Consider the following 15,509-nt stretch of genomic DNA (forward strand, 5'->3'; position numbering starts at 1 on the left):
GGGTCTGGTGTAAGACCTGAATGATAAAGCACATTTTCACTGCCTGGTCAGTGCCTGCTCAGCCACTGAATCACTGATGTGTGGCATTCATTTAGGAAAACGGAGGTAAAGCTTGGCTGGTTAGAAAGAAAAGAAAAAGCAAAATAGAATCTCAAAAGGGAAAGGGAAAGGGAAAGTAAGGACCAATCAACTTTAGTTCATTTCTTTCTATGAATTAAAGCATGGATGTGACCTAGTCCTGGGCATCCAGCGGTTAATAATCCAGAGAACATCATTGTCTACATATCTCATTTTGAATGGGACGTTCTGGAAAAAGCTGCAGAGGTTATTGCTTCACAGAATTTCAATTTGACAAATATTGACTCGTCACCCATGTTGGGCCCAGTGCAATAAAGAACAGAGGAATCACAAGGGAGAGATGTCCTATAGCCATGGTCTGAGATACTCCGACTTTATGTATCTACACTTTCTGCATATTTGAAATTTGGGAGGTACTTGGTGATGCTGCCCTGTTCCAAGAACGGTCACTGTCACTGAATGACAATGACTTTAAGTCTCTGCTTGCCTTTCCCTAAAGGTGTCCAGAGCTCTGACCTATACCCTGTATTCCTACACATTTTCTGTGACTGAATAAGTAGACGGTGTCCTTTATCACATGCTCAAAGAGCCCAAAGGTGGGCACAGTAGCTAACAAGTTAGCTGGACATTGGTGTGCAAAAAGAGCTCCACAGTTTGTTTGGGCAGAGTTTAACCTCCTTCGTTCAGTTTAGAAAACCACTCACCTGAGTATGAATTGGAGTAGGCTTGACTGACATGTGACAAAGTCTGGAGTGGTTCAGGAAACAGCAATGAAGGTGGTGGTCATATGTCTCCCTGTGCTGGATGCCACGTAAAGGGCTCTATTGGTGTATGAGCCAGTAGCTTGGAACGTGTACTAACTGGAAAGGGACACGCTGGCCACCACTTTTGGAAATACCTCCTGGTGTGGCTGGTGGGTGCAAGCCTCCCACTAGGCTCTTTCTGGCTGCATAACTTGGCTTCCCCGAGACAGACTCTGCACTGCCTCTTCCTCACTCCTCCCCAAGACCCTTCACAGGACCCAGCTCACGGGGACCCCATGAAGATCCATCAAGCTGATTTGATTCTGTGTATCTCAACTCAAATGATTCTTCCTGCCCGTGCTGTTTCTAGGAGATGGAGCCAATGATGTCAGCATGATCCAGGTGGCAGACGTGGGCGTGGGACTCTCAGGCCAGGAGGGCATGCAGGTAAAGACCAAAGGGGTTGTCCTGGGTGACCAAGGGGTCCTCACACTGTGAGCTGTGCTGGCCTTGTGGGCTCTGTGCCGCAGAGCTAAAGGGTTGGACTTCAGTACAACTGGTTCTCTCCTTCTGCTAAGCCAGTGGTAGGAGACCAGGTGGCAGGTGGCTCTTCATGTTTATGAAGCCATGTGCAGTGAATGTGTCTATTAGCGTATTTCTGTGAAAAGGTGGGATGGAGTGAGGCACGGTGAGTCACCACCTTCCTCTGGCTGTCAATGGTTCGTCCCTCGAGGGCATTTTTTACTGCTCCTGAACATTAGTGATACCATTTGAAGAATGGACTTTGCTGTAGGACTGTTGTATCCTGGTGTCACTATAAAGATGGAGTGCAGCCATCCTTGCTCATGTGAAAATTTATTTCTGCATTTTTCCTTTGCCACTGTGTTGGTTCCTGACATGTGATCCAGACGATGAACAAATGAGTTCATTAAAAATGTACTTCTTGGGCTTCCCTGGTGGCGCAGTGGTTGAGAGTCCGCCTGCCGATGAAGGGGACGTGGGTTCGTGCCCCAGTCCGGGAGGATCCCACATGCCACGGAGCGGCTGGGCCCGTGAGCCATGGCCACTGAGCCTGCGTGTCTGGAGCCTGTGCTCCGCAACGGGAGAGGCCACAACAGTGAGAGGCCCGCGTACCGCAAAAAAAAAAAAAAAAATTGTACTTCTTGGGACTTCCTGGCGGTCCAGTGGTTAAGATTTCGCCTTCCAATGCAGGGGGTGTGGGTTCGATCCCTGGTCAGGGAGCTAAGATCACACATGGCTCATGGCCAAAAAAACCAAAAACATAAAACAGAAGCAATATTGTAACAAATGCAATGAAGACTTTAAAAAAAATGGTCCACATCAAAAAAAAAATCTAAAAGAAAAAAGATGTACTTCTTTTGGATGTAACATTACAACAATTGCCAACATTTGATTAACTTTGAGTCACAGTATTTTTTAACTTGGTGGAGACTTTCAGGAACAATCTATCCAGTTGTCTTCCTTTAAAAATCAGCATGTTGGTCACTGGTCATTGGTCAATCTCATTGATGCATTCAGTCAGTAATTAGCTATTGAGCATTCATGTGACATGCTTGTGCAGGCTTGTTGATTTTCTCACTTGACACTGAAATCGCAGTAAGATGGAAAGTCCTGAGCCAGAAGCAAGGTCGCTCCATCTTGGGCCCATCCTCAGCACCTTCTTACTCTCCTACTGCCACTCCTCTGACTTGTGTTACCTTATTGTACATTTTCCTTCCTCCATGAAATTGAAAATAGAGCCCAGCTTGGACTCATCCATGCCTCTTCATGGTGCCATGTACATGGGGGAAGCTCAAAAAACATCTGTTGAATGAATGAACAAAATAGTTAATTCCTTCTGATTTTTTCAACATTGCCTCCTTTGCATTCATTTCCTAGAGTGAAAAGCTACCCAGGGCAGTGTTTGTAAACCACATATGCAGAGAAATGCACCCAGTGAATCCACTTTGTATCAGTGTCTCTAAGGTTGAGCATGTGGGTGAGGAGGGGCATGAGCTGCCCCCACTGCATGGCCTCAGGGCAGGAGCCAGAGGGGTCTATGAGCCATGAAAGAGGTGTGGGGATCAGCCAAGCTGTAGGGCTCCTATTGAGACTTGGTTTTGAGTGGACGTGACTTCTGCGTGGGGTGTTACTGGATGCTTCTGTATTGTTTAAAGCTATACTTCTTTCTTGAGGGCACATTATGTAAGATGGCAGTAAGACTGGACACCTTTTCTTACTGCTCTAAGGGCTCAGGTTACCCAAGGGAATGTGGCCCTGTTTGCATGTTAGTCAGTCTGATAAGCAAAGGGACATTGTGCAGAGCTCTCTGGGAGATGCACTTTGTGGGGTGCTGTGGCCGCAGGGACCCAAGGAGTCCAAGCTGAGTCCCTGAGGAAGAGTGAGGGTGATTGCAGCTCCCCAGCTCAGCCAAGGTGGGAAGGGTGTCCAGGGCAGGGAGACAGAGGGGACCAAGGAGATTCTGTAGCTGTGAGGTGCTCAGTCTTTGTAGAGTCTTCTGGTCAACCATGTTTGTTGAGTGCCCCATGGGCCAAGCGCTGACTGGGAACTAGGGCTGCAGGGTGATCACAACATCTACTGTCCTGGCTCTCATGGGATGTTCAGAAAGACCAGAGAGGGAAGACAGAGAAGTATTTTAAACTTACACCAGTAGTCATAATTGTAGTGAGTGCTGTGAAAGAGAAACACTAGTTTCCCTGTTGAGGATGTGACGGGAGGCTCTAACCCAGCTGGGAGCGTTGGGGAGGCTCCCTTGACGGAGGAACAAGCAGTGTGTTTGGGGTGTGGAGGTGGAAAGTTGTGGCCAAAGGCTGGAGAAGCAGGTAGGGCCTGGAAGGAGGGGTCTATCTGCAGTTCTCAAGGGTCGGGGCTGCTTCTCAAAGACCCCCTGGGCCTCTCCTTAACTCTGTTTAACAGCAACCCTTTGAGTTTTTAGACTGACTCCACTGAGGACAGGGACCCTGTGTGATGGTGTCTGTCTCCAAGTCTATGCCTGGCAACTGGAGTGTCTTAATACATGATTTTTGAGAGGATGAATCATGGAATAAATGAAGGAAGGAATAAAAGATGCACAAAACCCTTGACTCCTACATGTTGACAGGAAGAGGGGTAAAGACACTATTTGCTTTCAGATCCTTGTGTTTGGGTTCAGAAAGCAGACATTCTAAGTCTTCATTCTTTTCTGTCATGCATAACGATGTTATTCTGTTGCACAGATGGGACAACATCATCACCTACTCTTTTCCACCTGTTGTTTAAGGAAGTCCATAAAATTTGAAAAGCAGACTTAACAATTTTGTGTGGAATAACCCTCAAAGATAAGCAGAAATGTATGGAAAAGAAAGCATGGAAAAGAAAAAGCAAAAACTTTAAAAATCCATCAATTACATATATTTGAAATCTTAAGTGATTCCTCTAGGGCGATATCCCTAAACTAGAGTGTTGTTGAGATTGGAATTTTCTTAAATGCAGGCATTCATCAGGGAGATGGTGGTACAGCCAACTCAGACTGGATTTCTCCATCCATGTTGTGCCTTGTGTTTGGGGGGAGATGAGACAGACCTTAGGCTCAGTGAAGCGGCACCAGTAACGGGAGCTCTCTCCCTTTCAAGGCAGTGATGGCCAGCGACTTCGCGGTGCCCAAATTCCGATACCTCGAGAGGCTCTTGATCGTTCATGGACATTGGTGCTATTCCCGACTTGCCAACATGGTGCTGTACTTCTTCTACAAAAACACAGTACGTATTTGGTGCCAGTGTCAAGGATTTTTTATGTGAAAGGCCTGAGATTCACAGGACCATCACCTGAACATGGCCGGAGGGCTACCCCACAGCCTCCCATTGGTCCCACCCTCCTTGACCTTTGTGGATTTTCCCCAGGCCTGGCCTGGTGTTTTACCCTGCAGGCTCAGAAGTCTTAACTCACCTGCACCTCTGAGGATGGAAACAGGTAGATCCAAGGAGAACATCCACTTGGAGCTTTATAATAAGTAGAGTGACCACAAGGTCCAGGGGTTTGCATGAGGTCATCAGCCGGTGAGTGGCTGAGGCTGCATTCAGCCCCCATCCATCTGACTCCAGCTTCCAAGCCCTTGACCACTCTGTCCCTTGGTCTCTAAGGAGTGGTCTGCCGAGGTGCCCACAGACAGGAGTGCTCTGATTGGTGCTCTCTCCAGAGCAGGCAGGGGATCAGAAGATAAGCAGGAGTGTGATTGGCAGTCCTGGGTCAGCATGAGAGGACTCAGCCAGGCTTTGATCCTGATACTGAGCAGTCTCCGAGAAACCTTTCCTCGTTTCCCCTGGCCGACATGAATATACATACTCCTATGGCTGCATTGTTGCTTCTGTATTTGTCAACCATAGGCATCGTCACATTTTACCATAGTTTTCTATTTACGGTACTTCCGCACTAGACATTGACTCTCTACTACAACTTACTACACTCTACTACAACACCTAGTCCACTGCACCATCTCCATAAATATGCAAATAAAATAATTTCACTTGTAAATGCAGGATTAAGGTGGACTGTCCAGGGACTTCCCTGGTGGTGCAGTGGTTAAGAATCCACCTGTCAATGCAAAGGACACAGGTTCGAGCCCTGGTCTGGGAAGATCCCACATGCTGTGGAGCAACTAAGCCCGTGCGCCACAACTACTGAGCCTGTGCTCTAGAGCCTGCGAGCCACAACTACTAAGCCCGCATGCCACAACTACTGGAGCCCGCGAGCCACAACTACTGAGCCCACATGCCACAACTACCGAAGCCTGTGTGCCTAGAGCCCATGCTCTGCAACAAGAGAAGCCACCGCAATGAGAAGTCTGTGCACTGCAACGAAGAGTAGCCCCTGCTTACCGCAACTAGAGAAAGCCCGCACGCAGCAACAAAGACCCAGTGCAGCCCCCAAATTAATTAATTTTTTAAAAAAAGAAAAGATTGTTTAGAACCAGTGAATGAAGTATGTGAAATGATAAGTTTGATTGTGACCTAAACTGATTTCATAGAAAATTGTTTATTCAGATACAGATGGGCTTTGATATAGCAATTGATGGCATTGAAGCTTTGGGGTCCAGATTTAATAAAGTAGAAACAATTGGGAAAAAAATGTGCCCACCCTGGGCCAGTGGGAAGGGGATGCCAGCAGGCACCCTCTCTGGCCAGCTTAGTCTGTAGTTGACCCTTCAGTTAAGGCATTCCCAGACCTGGCTGGCTCAGGACAGTTCTGTCTCTCCAGGGACTCTGATCCAAGGCCCTGGTCCATTTCCTGTTGACCCTAACATTTAAATCTTAGTTCTTTCACTACTATGTCCTTGGCAGACAGCTGTGTGGCAGCCATAGTCCTCCAGGCTGGACCACATGGCCATTTCAGGACCCTACCCTACTTGTAAGTGAGGTATAGACATTCTGCTGAGAAGTTGCTGGATTGCTACTTGTCCGTCTTGCCTCTGATAGCTTGTGGTTGAATGTACAAACAAGGAGGCAAAGTAAATAAACTCTTGGGGTAACTGACTCTGCAGAGTAGTCCCATAAACCTACCCTGCTGAAAAGCACAGCTTCAAAGTCAAGATCATCCTGTAGTCTTCTGAAACAAAATCAAATAAATTAAAAGGTTTATTTGTTTATTTCTAATTCCATTTTAAATCTCCATGTTCACTCTGAACTACCATCAGGACAGCTCTTGTGCATGTTCTTATAGTTCGTTCCGGAGGCTTAGACCCACCTTTCTTTTCCCATCTCCCAACTCCTCACTCTCACCCATTTTTCTGAAATGTCTTCTAGCAAATTAATACAGATATTCAGGACCAATCATGGCATGTCTAATTTTATAAGTTGGGTCCTGGAAATAAATTGAGATTGGGTTCTGCCTGGGACTCAGTCCACACAAGGATGTGCCATGCTGTCTCTGTCCTTGTCAGATCACTCCCCTTTTTTCTGACTACCTGGCATTGCTTCCCTAGCACCCTTCCTCCCCACCAAGCACACAGTTGCAAACCTGGAGGGTCCCAGCTCCCAAGGGGGTAGGAGGGTGCTTTGAGTAAAGGTGAGCAGGGCTGGGCAGGGTGGAATCCTAGCCCTGTTTCTTTAATTCATTAGCTGTGCAATCTGGAGTGAGTTATTTGCCTTCTGTGGATTTTGTTTTCTTTATCTGAAAACAAAACAAAATGGAACACGTGAATTGAACTCTGCTGTCTGTAATTCCTAATGAAAATTTCTCAGATTGAGCGGATGGCATTCAATATTTCAGTTGCAGACGAGGCCCAGAGTGGCCGCCTGCAATAGTCACTGGCTCCTGCCTGCCACGGTGAATCTGTCCTCACGGAGGGGACAAGGAAGGAGAAGGGGTGCCTGTTTTTATTCTGTATAAGATGCAAGGCCTCTGTTAACAAGTACTTAATCTACTTGAGAAATTCGAGGATAATCACTCTGCCTCCCAAAGTGAGAAATTCATTAGTTTTAGGAATAAGGTGGCCTTCCTTCCAGTAAGGAGCAGAGAAGAAAACTTTCCATAGCAACAGTGGTTTGGGGAGAAGGCTTTTGGGTACTGCAGTAAAAAAAAAAAAAAAAAAAAAAAAAGTCTCAGGTATCTAAGTACTTTTCCTCCTCTTTGTCTGACTCCACTTGCTCACTGATGACTCATTAGGCTGTGCCTGAGGAGGTGGGAGAAAGAAAAGCAGGCGTGGGTGTGAAAAAGGGAAGAAAGTCAATGAAAAAGCCAAGTTTGTCAGTTTTCAGGGTGGAGGGGAAAAGTTGCATTAAGTCATAGATTGAAACAAGTCCTGGAGGATCTGTGTCATTAGAGGTGATATCAGTGTAGACTATCATTTTTTCTCATCTTTGGAACAAGCCATTTTCAGGTCAAGAAACCCGAGCTCAGAGAGGTTAAATGACTGTGTCAAGGTCAGAAATGTGCACAGCGGCAGCTCCAGAACCCACACCCAGGCCGTTGTATGCGGTGCACAGCAGAGAATGTTCTTCCACCATGGCTCCTCCAGGCCACGAGTGGTTGAACAAGTTGGGTTTGTTACTCATACAATGACCATAGTCCAGTCGTTTGACATCTTGGACCTCAGTTTACTTTGCTCTAAATGGGGTGAGCACACTGGCCCTGCTTGAGCCTCAAACAAAGGAAATAGCGGTCCTGCTGACAGTAACGACCACAAACCACTGATGAGCATCTCAGCGCGCAAGAAGCTCTTGTGAGTACTTGAAGGTGCATTAGTCATCAATCTTCACCACAACCCCACAGCTAAGTACCATTGGTGTGCCTATTTCACGGACAAGGTCACTGAGGCAGACAGGCGCTAAATGGTCTGTGCCAGGTTGCACAGCTAATAAGCGTAGGAATGCTTTGCAATTGCTAACCTGCCATGCGCCCCATATAACATCAGGCCACGGATGTTCAGTGATCAAGTAATAGTGGGAAGAGGTCCACCCAGCTCCTACTGCGCATGGGAGGAGGCTCTTCCACCTCTCTGGACCTCACTTTCCTGTTCAGGGTAGCTGTAGGGACCAGCGATAATGCCTGCAGCTCACCCACCAACAGAGTGCCCAGCAGATGCCAGGGCTCAGTCAAGGCAGTGATGTTGGTGTCACCATCAACTTTACCGCCATGCTTGTGTGTGTCCTCTCCTCCATGCGAGTCAATAATTGCACACTGTTCCTCATTAAAAGAGGGAGGCAGGATCCAGGGTGTAGCCCAGGTAGGTTTGGTTTAGTGCCACCGAGAGGAGCACAAGGAAAGAAGCCTCATGATGGGTGAGGTATCTAGCCAGCCCTCTTGAGATGGGAGCCACCCTAGACCCTGCCAGACCTTTGTTTTGTTTTCTCTTATCTGTGGCATTTGGGTCCAAGACTCCATCCTTCCAAGGGCTGTTGGTGGGAATTCCCAGCTCCCAATGCTGGTCTTTGATGCTCGAGGGATCGAGGATAGAGGGGGAGGGGGAGGGAGAGACAGAGGGCACCAAAGTGCGGGCTGTCTTTGGAGACAATTTCTGCCTATAAATTCAGTCTTTACAGTCAGACTCTGCAAAGCCCTCAGCTCCCTTGGACAAGATTCTGCAGGGCAGCTGAGAATTGCTTGTTCCCACTCTTCCCTTGATCGCAGATGTTCGTGGGCCTCCTGTTTTGGTTCCAGTTTTACTGTGGCTTCTCTGCGTCCGCCATGATTGACCAGTGGTATCTGATCTTCTTTAATCTGCTCTTCTCATCGCTTCCCCAGCTTGTGACTGGGGTGCTGGACAAGGACGTGCCGGCTGACGTGCTGCTGACCAAGCCGCAGCTCTACAAGAGCGGCCAGAACATGGAGGTGAAGCCCCGCTTCTCCCCACCCCATCTCCTGGCCCTCCACGCTCCACATCCAGCTCCTGGAAAGTTCAGGTCCCCACACCTGCCTTTAAATGGACACCCTGGGCAGACAGAGAAAAACAAATATGATATCACTCGCGTGGAGTCCAATTTTAAAAAATTATATAAATGCACTTATTTACAAAACAGAAACAGACTCTCAGATTTCGAAGACAAACTTATAGTTACCAAAGGGGAAACATTGGTGGGGAGGGATAAATTAGGAGCTTGGGATTAACATACACATACTACCATATATAAAATAGAGAACCAACAAGGACCTACTGTATAGCACAGGGAACTCTACTCAAAATTCTGTAATAACCTATATGGGTAAAGAATCTGAAAAAAATATATATACGTATAAATAAATCACTTTGCTGAACACCTGAAACTAACACAACATCATACATCAACTGTACTCCAATAAAATTTTTAAAATAAAATCTTCCAAGAAAAAAAACGGACACTGTGGAACAAACAGTTAAAATTCTAGAATCTGACCAGTGGGAGGAAAACAATGAATTCTGTCTCTTGACTGCAATGCATTTATTTAAGTAGAGAGTTGATTGGTTGTGGTGATGGTATCAGGGGTGTATGTATGTGCCCAAACCCATCGAAATGTGTACATTAAAAGTGTGTGGTTTTTGTATATCAATTTACCTAAAGCTTTTTGAAAAAAAAAAAAAAGGAAGATTTTTTAAAAAGTGTACGAGGTGAAAACTGTCTTTACACCAGGAGTCTCAAGGAGCCCAAGGAAAGCCCGTTTGGAATCTAAGTCACGTGGGATGACTGCAGGCAGAGCAGAGATTTTTCTAAAACACCCCCAAAGAAATGTGATTTCCTTTGAATGGGGATTAATGGGAAAATAAACCCTTAGGGAAACCCTGGGAAGAACAAGTGAACACAAACAGATGATGTATAAAATACATGTTTACATCAATACATCACATAGATTGACATGCTAATTACCAGCTGTTCCTAGCTGGCCATTAAAGAAAGCCCTGTGAGTGCTTCTCTTCGGCTGGTTGGAATTATTATACGAGTGCCCAGGGAACGGATCCCCGCATCTCCCAAATGGTCTCATTCGGAACCGATTTACTGAAGAGTTGACTTCCCCACAGGCAGCCTTGGGTAGGTAGGGGCTGCTGAGGGTCAGGTAGATGAGGAGGGCCTCTGCTTGTCACCTGTCACCTGGGGGAGCTCTTGCACTCAGCCAGGCCTCACGTCCTAGGTGGCCACAGCGAGTTTGTCCTGGGGACAAATGGGAAGGGCCTGGCTTTCGTTAAGTGCTCAGTTAACGCTCATCCTGCCTGCTCTGTGCGGCCTGCGGCCTGCCGGCCAGTGCTGGCACCAGCAGCTCAGAACTCAGCAGTGCCAAATACAGATTGGGGCATCTAGATAAGGAAGACTTGATTAGTCAGTTTCAAAGCATTTTTTGCCCATGGTAGGCAGCTTTTTGATTTTAACATTAGGAAACACCCATGATCTAATTTTAAAATAACTCACTTTTAAGAAATATTCTAGCTGGTCCACCAATGGAGGGAAGCAAAGCCCTGACAAAGTAGACGGCTCAGGTCGGGGCAGATGCCGGAATTTCATGCACTAGTCCCTGTCTAGGGAAATTCCTTATGGGATTTAGAAAGTGTTTTCATCTTTCTGATGTTGATCGAGAATGCTGTAGCAGGCCTTGTGGGCACAGATGCTCACAGTGACTTACTCAGCCCCATGTGCCCCTGCAGGCCTTTCTGTAGTGTTTTTTCACCAGCCCTCCACGCTCCAGGATCTCCCTCTCCAAGGTCCTGAATTAGCAGGTGTCCCTGGGGTGCTTGACTTGTGCCTTCATGGCCCCCATTGGTGACGGAAAACCATTTGAAGAGATGAGGCCTTTCCTGTAATCTCCGTGCTTGTTTTTGTGTCTCAGGAATATCGGCCTCGTACGTTCTGGTTGAACATGGCTGATGCTGCCTTCCAGAGCCTCGTGTGTTTTTTCATTCCCTACCTGGTAAGTTGGCACCTGGCCCAGCCTTTCCCACCAGCTTTATCTGGCGACACACAGACACAGGACCTCGCTGTCTTTCAGGCCTACCACGACTCAGACACAGACATGTTCACCTGGGGGACCCCCATCACCGCCATCGCGCTGTTCACCTTCCTCCTGCACCTGGGTATAGAAACCAAGACCTGGGTGAGAGTTGTGGGCCTGATCCAGAAGGGGGCTGGTCTGCGATCTGCTTACTTCCGTGCACATTCTGTGAGATTGAGCAGAGTTTTGAGTTGGGGGCTGGGGGGACTGCAAAGCTGGCCTCACTGTGATGAGAACAAAAGCAGGTGCACAGGCCGGCCATGCACACGCAAGCCCAGGGTGTGGGAGCAGCACTTGTCCCAGGCAGTGCTGGGCTCCTGCCTGCCCGAGCCCCTCCACCCCCGCTCTCCTTCCCCCTCCTTCCCTTGGCACCTGACTTCCATCTCCCCATTTGTGTTCAGGCCGGTCCACCACTTCTCAAGGCTCCATGCCCCACCGACCACCCTGTTCCCACTCCACCCTCTTACATCCTCCGCTTGCAGAGGACCAGTGCATTTTTGTTGAGATAAAAGCCCTGTCTTTCTTTTTCCACCTCAGACCTGGCTCAACTGGATGGCTTGTGGCTTCAGTATCCTTTTATTTTTCACCGTGGCTTTGATTTATAATGCTTCCTGTGCAGTGTGCTACCCTCCATCCAACCCCTATTGGACCATGCAGACGTTAATGGGTGACCCTGTGTTTTACTTCATTTGTCTCATAGCACCCGTCGCCGCGCTGCTGCCCAGGTGGGTATCAGGGACAGTGGCCTTTGGGTCCCACTTGGGCTCTGACAGCATTCTCCTTTGTTGTGTTCCTGTACTGTTCGAGTCTCAGAAGCTCAAAGGCCCCACTGCAGCAGTAGCTGACTGTATTCTATATGTTCTTTCCAGATTGTTTTTCAAAGCCCTGCAGGGGAGCCTTTTCCCCACCCAACTGCAGCTGGAACGCCAGTTGGTTAGAAGGTCCCCCAGGAAACTCAGGGCTCCCAAAGAGACCTTTGCTCAGGGACACCTCCCAGGAGAACCGAGGACGGAACCGTCAGAACAGAGGAACATCAGTGCCTTGGGGTCCTTCTCCCAGGATTGTAGCTCGCAGGTGTTTTGGCACACACAGCAGTCGGCCTGCTCCCCAGAGGGCAGCGGGGAGACCAGCGTGGTGGACATGGGCGTGTCTCTGAGGGAGGACACCCTGCTGGAAGGGCTGGGCAGCCAGACCCCAGGATCCTCCTCACCAGGGGAGGTGATCCCGGAAGGCTGTCCAGGGGACTCCAAGATGAAACCCACAAGTGCCAGCAGGGCAGCTGCCCTGTCGTCCATCTTCAGCCTGCCCAGCCTCAGCTCACTCAACTGGATTTCCTCCCTCTCTCTGGTCAGCGGGCTGGGAAGCGTCCTACAGTTCTCCCAAAGTGGTTTACAGATGGACAAGCAGGACGGCGAGTTCCTACCCAGCCCCCCGCAGCCAGACCAGGACCTGCGAGGCTTGAGTGGGCAGACCACGGACTACTTCTAGGACCTCCTTCCAGGGACTACAGCTGGCGGTGGCAGCGGTGAAAACCTCAAAATGCCTTTTTTTTATAACATAGATGTTAATACTATTTATGTTTATTATTTGCACAGAAGAGTTCTAGTAAGATGTATTTTATATATTTCCAAGGCCAACACAGGAAATGAAAGGTACCAGAAAAGAAAGTTTATTTTTTAAAATTTCTAACTAGAGTATATTGAAAAGAAAAATAAGAGCTTTATCGTATATAAAAGTTTAAGGAAGAGCGACACTTGAGAGGTGGGTTTAGATTTATTTTTTCATCTCATTTTATAAGAAAATGCAGTCTGATTGGTTTTCTTCAACATGTGTGATGTTTGCCTTCCCTTAGTGGAAATGCATGTGAGCACAGTGAACCCTGGGTGGGTGTGGACGGTGTGAGGGGAGGTGACAGGCACGCACACGGCCCCAGCAGAGATCCCCACTGTCTGTCTCTCAGTCCCACCACTGGGAGGGTGGGCTCTGCTTCACCAGGAAAGGGAAAGTGAGAACTCTGGGAAAACACACATACACACACACACACGAAATTCATTCCAACATTCTACTCTATGCAGGCATTTGGTAAAGACCACCTGTAGGTATTATAGTTCCTATGTAGGGTCTCGCCTGTTAAAATCATAACAAGCAATAAACAACCTTCACTTTGCAAAGAGAACGTTTCGGGTTACCACTGTTGTGTGGTATTATTAATATGTGACCTAATGTTACCGAATGCAAGTTCATGTGCTTGATGCACAGTGAGGCCAAACAAAGCAAAACATCAGAGTTTGGATCAGAGAAAAGTTCATTGCAGGGCTAAGCGAGAACGGGTAGCCCGTGCTCAAAAATACCCCAAACTCCCCAAAGGGTTTCAGCAAAGCATTTTTAAAGGCCAGGTGAGAGAGGGACATTGCAGGGTCTTTGATCAGCTGTGCACAATTCTCTGATGGTGATCAATCCTTAGGGCTCACGATCATCAAACATTAATTTCTTCCTTCTGGTGGTGGTACCAGCATCTGGAAAACTCAGGAAATATGCATCAGATACTATCATCTAGGTACTTCAGAGAGGAGCTATAGCAGAGAATATGGGGGAGGGGTCTGTCCTGGGAAGACCCCGTAGGGTCCTGCTCGGTTACACTGACAGAACATATTCTGAGTACTCCAGGGCACTTCCTCATGGCAAGTCCTTTTAGACCCTGTGGAGGAAACAGCTGGGTGACATGCAAGCTGCACATTGGGACACTGTGACATGGGCTACACCAGCTCCCTGCACCAAGAGGCTGGGCTCTTTAGATTTTTGTCTTATGAGTCATTACTTCTGTCTCTAAACAGAGAAAAAAGAGAAGGAAAAGATTATAAGAATCCAAGGCAGTTGTATAGCATTTACTCTTCAGAACCCTCTCTTTGACTTTGCCAGCCATTGTGAGTTGCCTGCTTGCTCAGCCTGGAGATGTGAAGTGAGCAGGGTGTGCTCCTGCTTAGGACTCCTTTGGCTGCCTGTCCCCGGAGCAGCGATGTGCAGAGGTCAGAGGATCTCAGGACTAAGCAGTTTCTGAGCACAGCATGCCAGCAATAATGGCTGGTTACCCAGCATGTGTGGCTCATTGCATGTGACAGAAGATGGACCTCCTCTAGTCAGATGGAAAGGGAAGGCAGGCCTCATGTCTGCAAGGCCAGAGAGAAGGTGGGCTCCAGGGCAATTGAACATGCAACTCAGACCTGGGCTTTCCCCTTTCTCCCTGCACTCAGCTTTCTGGGATCAGCTTGATCCCAAGGCTGGCTCTGTTCTTGGTAATGACATGACTGGAACCATCCCGGGACGTGTGCTCACATCGTGCTCCAGAGGAGAAAGAGGGTGCCACTCTCCACAACCTGAGCAGAGTCTTGGTTTCCTTGACCTCATGCAGTTGCAGGACAGCCTTAAACCAGTTACTGGCAAATTGTGAGAATGTCCTGATGGGCTCCAGGGTGGAGCTGAGAGAGAGGTCAGCTTCCCTCCATGTACCTGGGCTGCATGAGTGGATACTCAGGAATATCTGGGTCCTGTTAGTGGGGCAAGAGAGAAGAAGGAATGGAAGGGCTTCAGCAGCCAGCAATGCCCAGGACTGAAAGTGGTGCTGTCCTAGCCCGCCCCCTCCCCCCATGCCTGAGATTACCTCATGTTTTCTTGGAGCAATACATATAAAAATAATTTCCCTGGGAAGAAATTTCCCGAATTAAGGTAATGGTTGTTAGTACAAAGTACAAGAAGAACTAGATACCTATTTACCTGAGAATCTGATAATTCAAAATGCCCCAGCTTCCAGATTTTACTGCACTCACAATCTACCTTCTTGCCAAAGACATCTTTCTTCCATAGATACTTCCTCTTGGGAAATGGAATGATCCAGGAAGTGGCTTTGTGAATATGCCTACCAAGGCCATTTCAGAGAAAAAAGCATCATAAAGGGCATTGGCAGTTAGCTGCCCGAAGGATGAAGAATAATTATAGAAGCCTACAATAATATTATCACAAGCAGCTAAGTTTCATCTCAAATGAACATACTACAGAGATGAACTCCATGATTATCTCAAAAGAACCCTGGGGAGTACATGTCATGTCACTCAATCCTAATTACAAATCCAAAATAAAGAAGGCTGCCTCTGCTCTTGGTGACAAAATGGATGGACTAAGTATTTGACATTATACAAAACCAATTGTAAGTTCTTGGAGGTCAGATCTTGTGTCCTCTTCACC

General features: G+C 47.7%; 1 protein-coding gene across 1 annotated transcript in view; it reads left to right on the top strand.

Annotated features, from left to right (window-relative positions):
• Positions 1-13,019, top strand: part of ATP10A (ATPase phospholipid transporting 10A (putative)) — a 177,350-nt gene extending 164,331 nt beyond the window's left edge. The window contains 8 exon segments of the mRNA XM_060096925.1: positions 1,192-1,268; positions 4,454-4,579; positions 8,946-9,146; positions 11,109-11,189; positions 11,268-11,372; positions 11,808-11,995; positions 12,140-12,654; positions 12,657-13,019. Of these exon segments, the coding sequence (XP_059952908.1) occupies positions 1,192-1,268; positions 4,454-4,579; positions 8,946-9,146; positions 11,109-11,189; positions 11,268-11,372; positions 11,808-11,995; positions 12,140-12,654; positions 12,657-12,799 (1,436 nt within the window). The 3' untranslated portion in view covers positions 12,800-13,019.
• The last annotated feature ends 2,490 nt before the right edge of the window (positions 13,020-15,509 follow it).

This window comes from Mesoplodon densirostris, chromosome 4, assembly GCF_025265405.1.
Source record: "Mesoplodon densirostris isolate mMesDen1 chromosome 4, mMesDen1 primary haplotype, whole genome shotgun sequence".
In the NCBI taxonomy this organism is placed as follows: domain Eukaryota; kingdom Metazoa; phylum Chordata; class Mammalia; order Artiodactyla; family Ziphiidae; genus Mesoplodon; species Mesoplodon densirostris.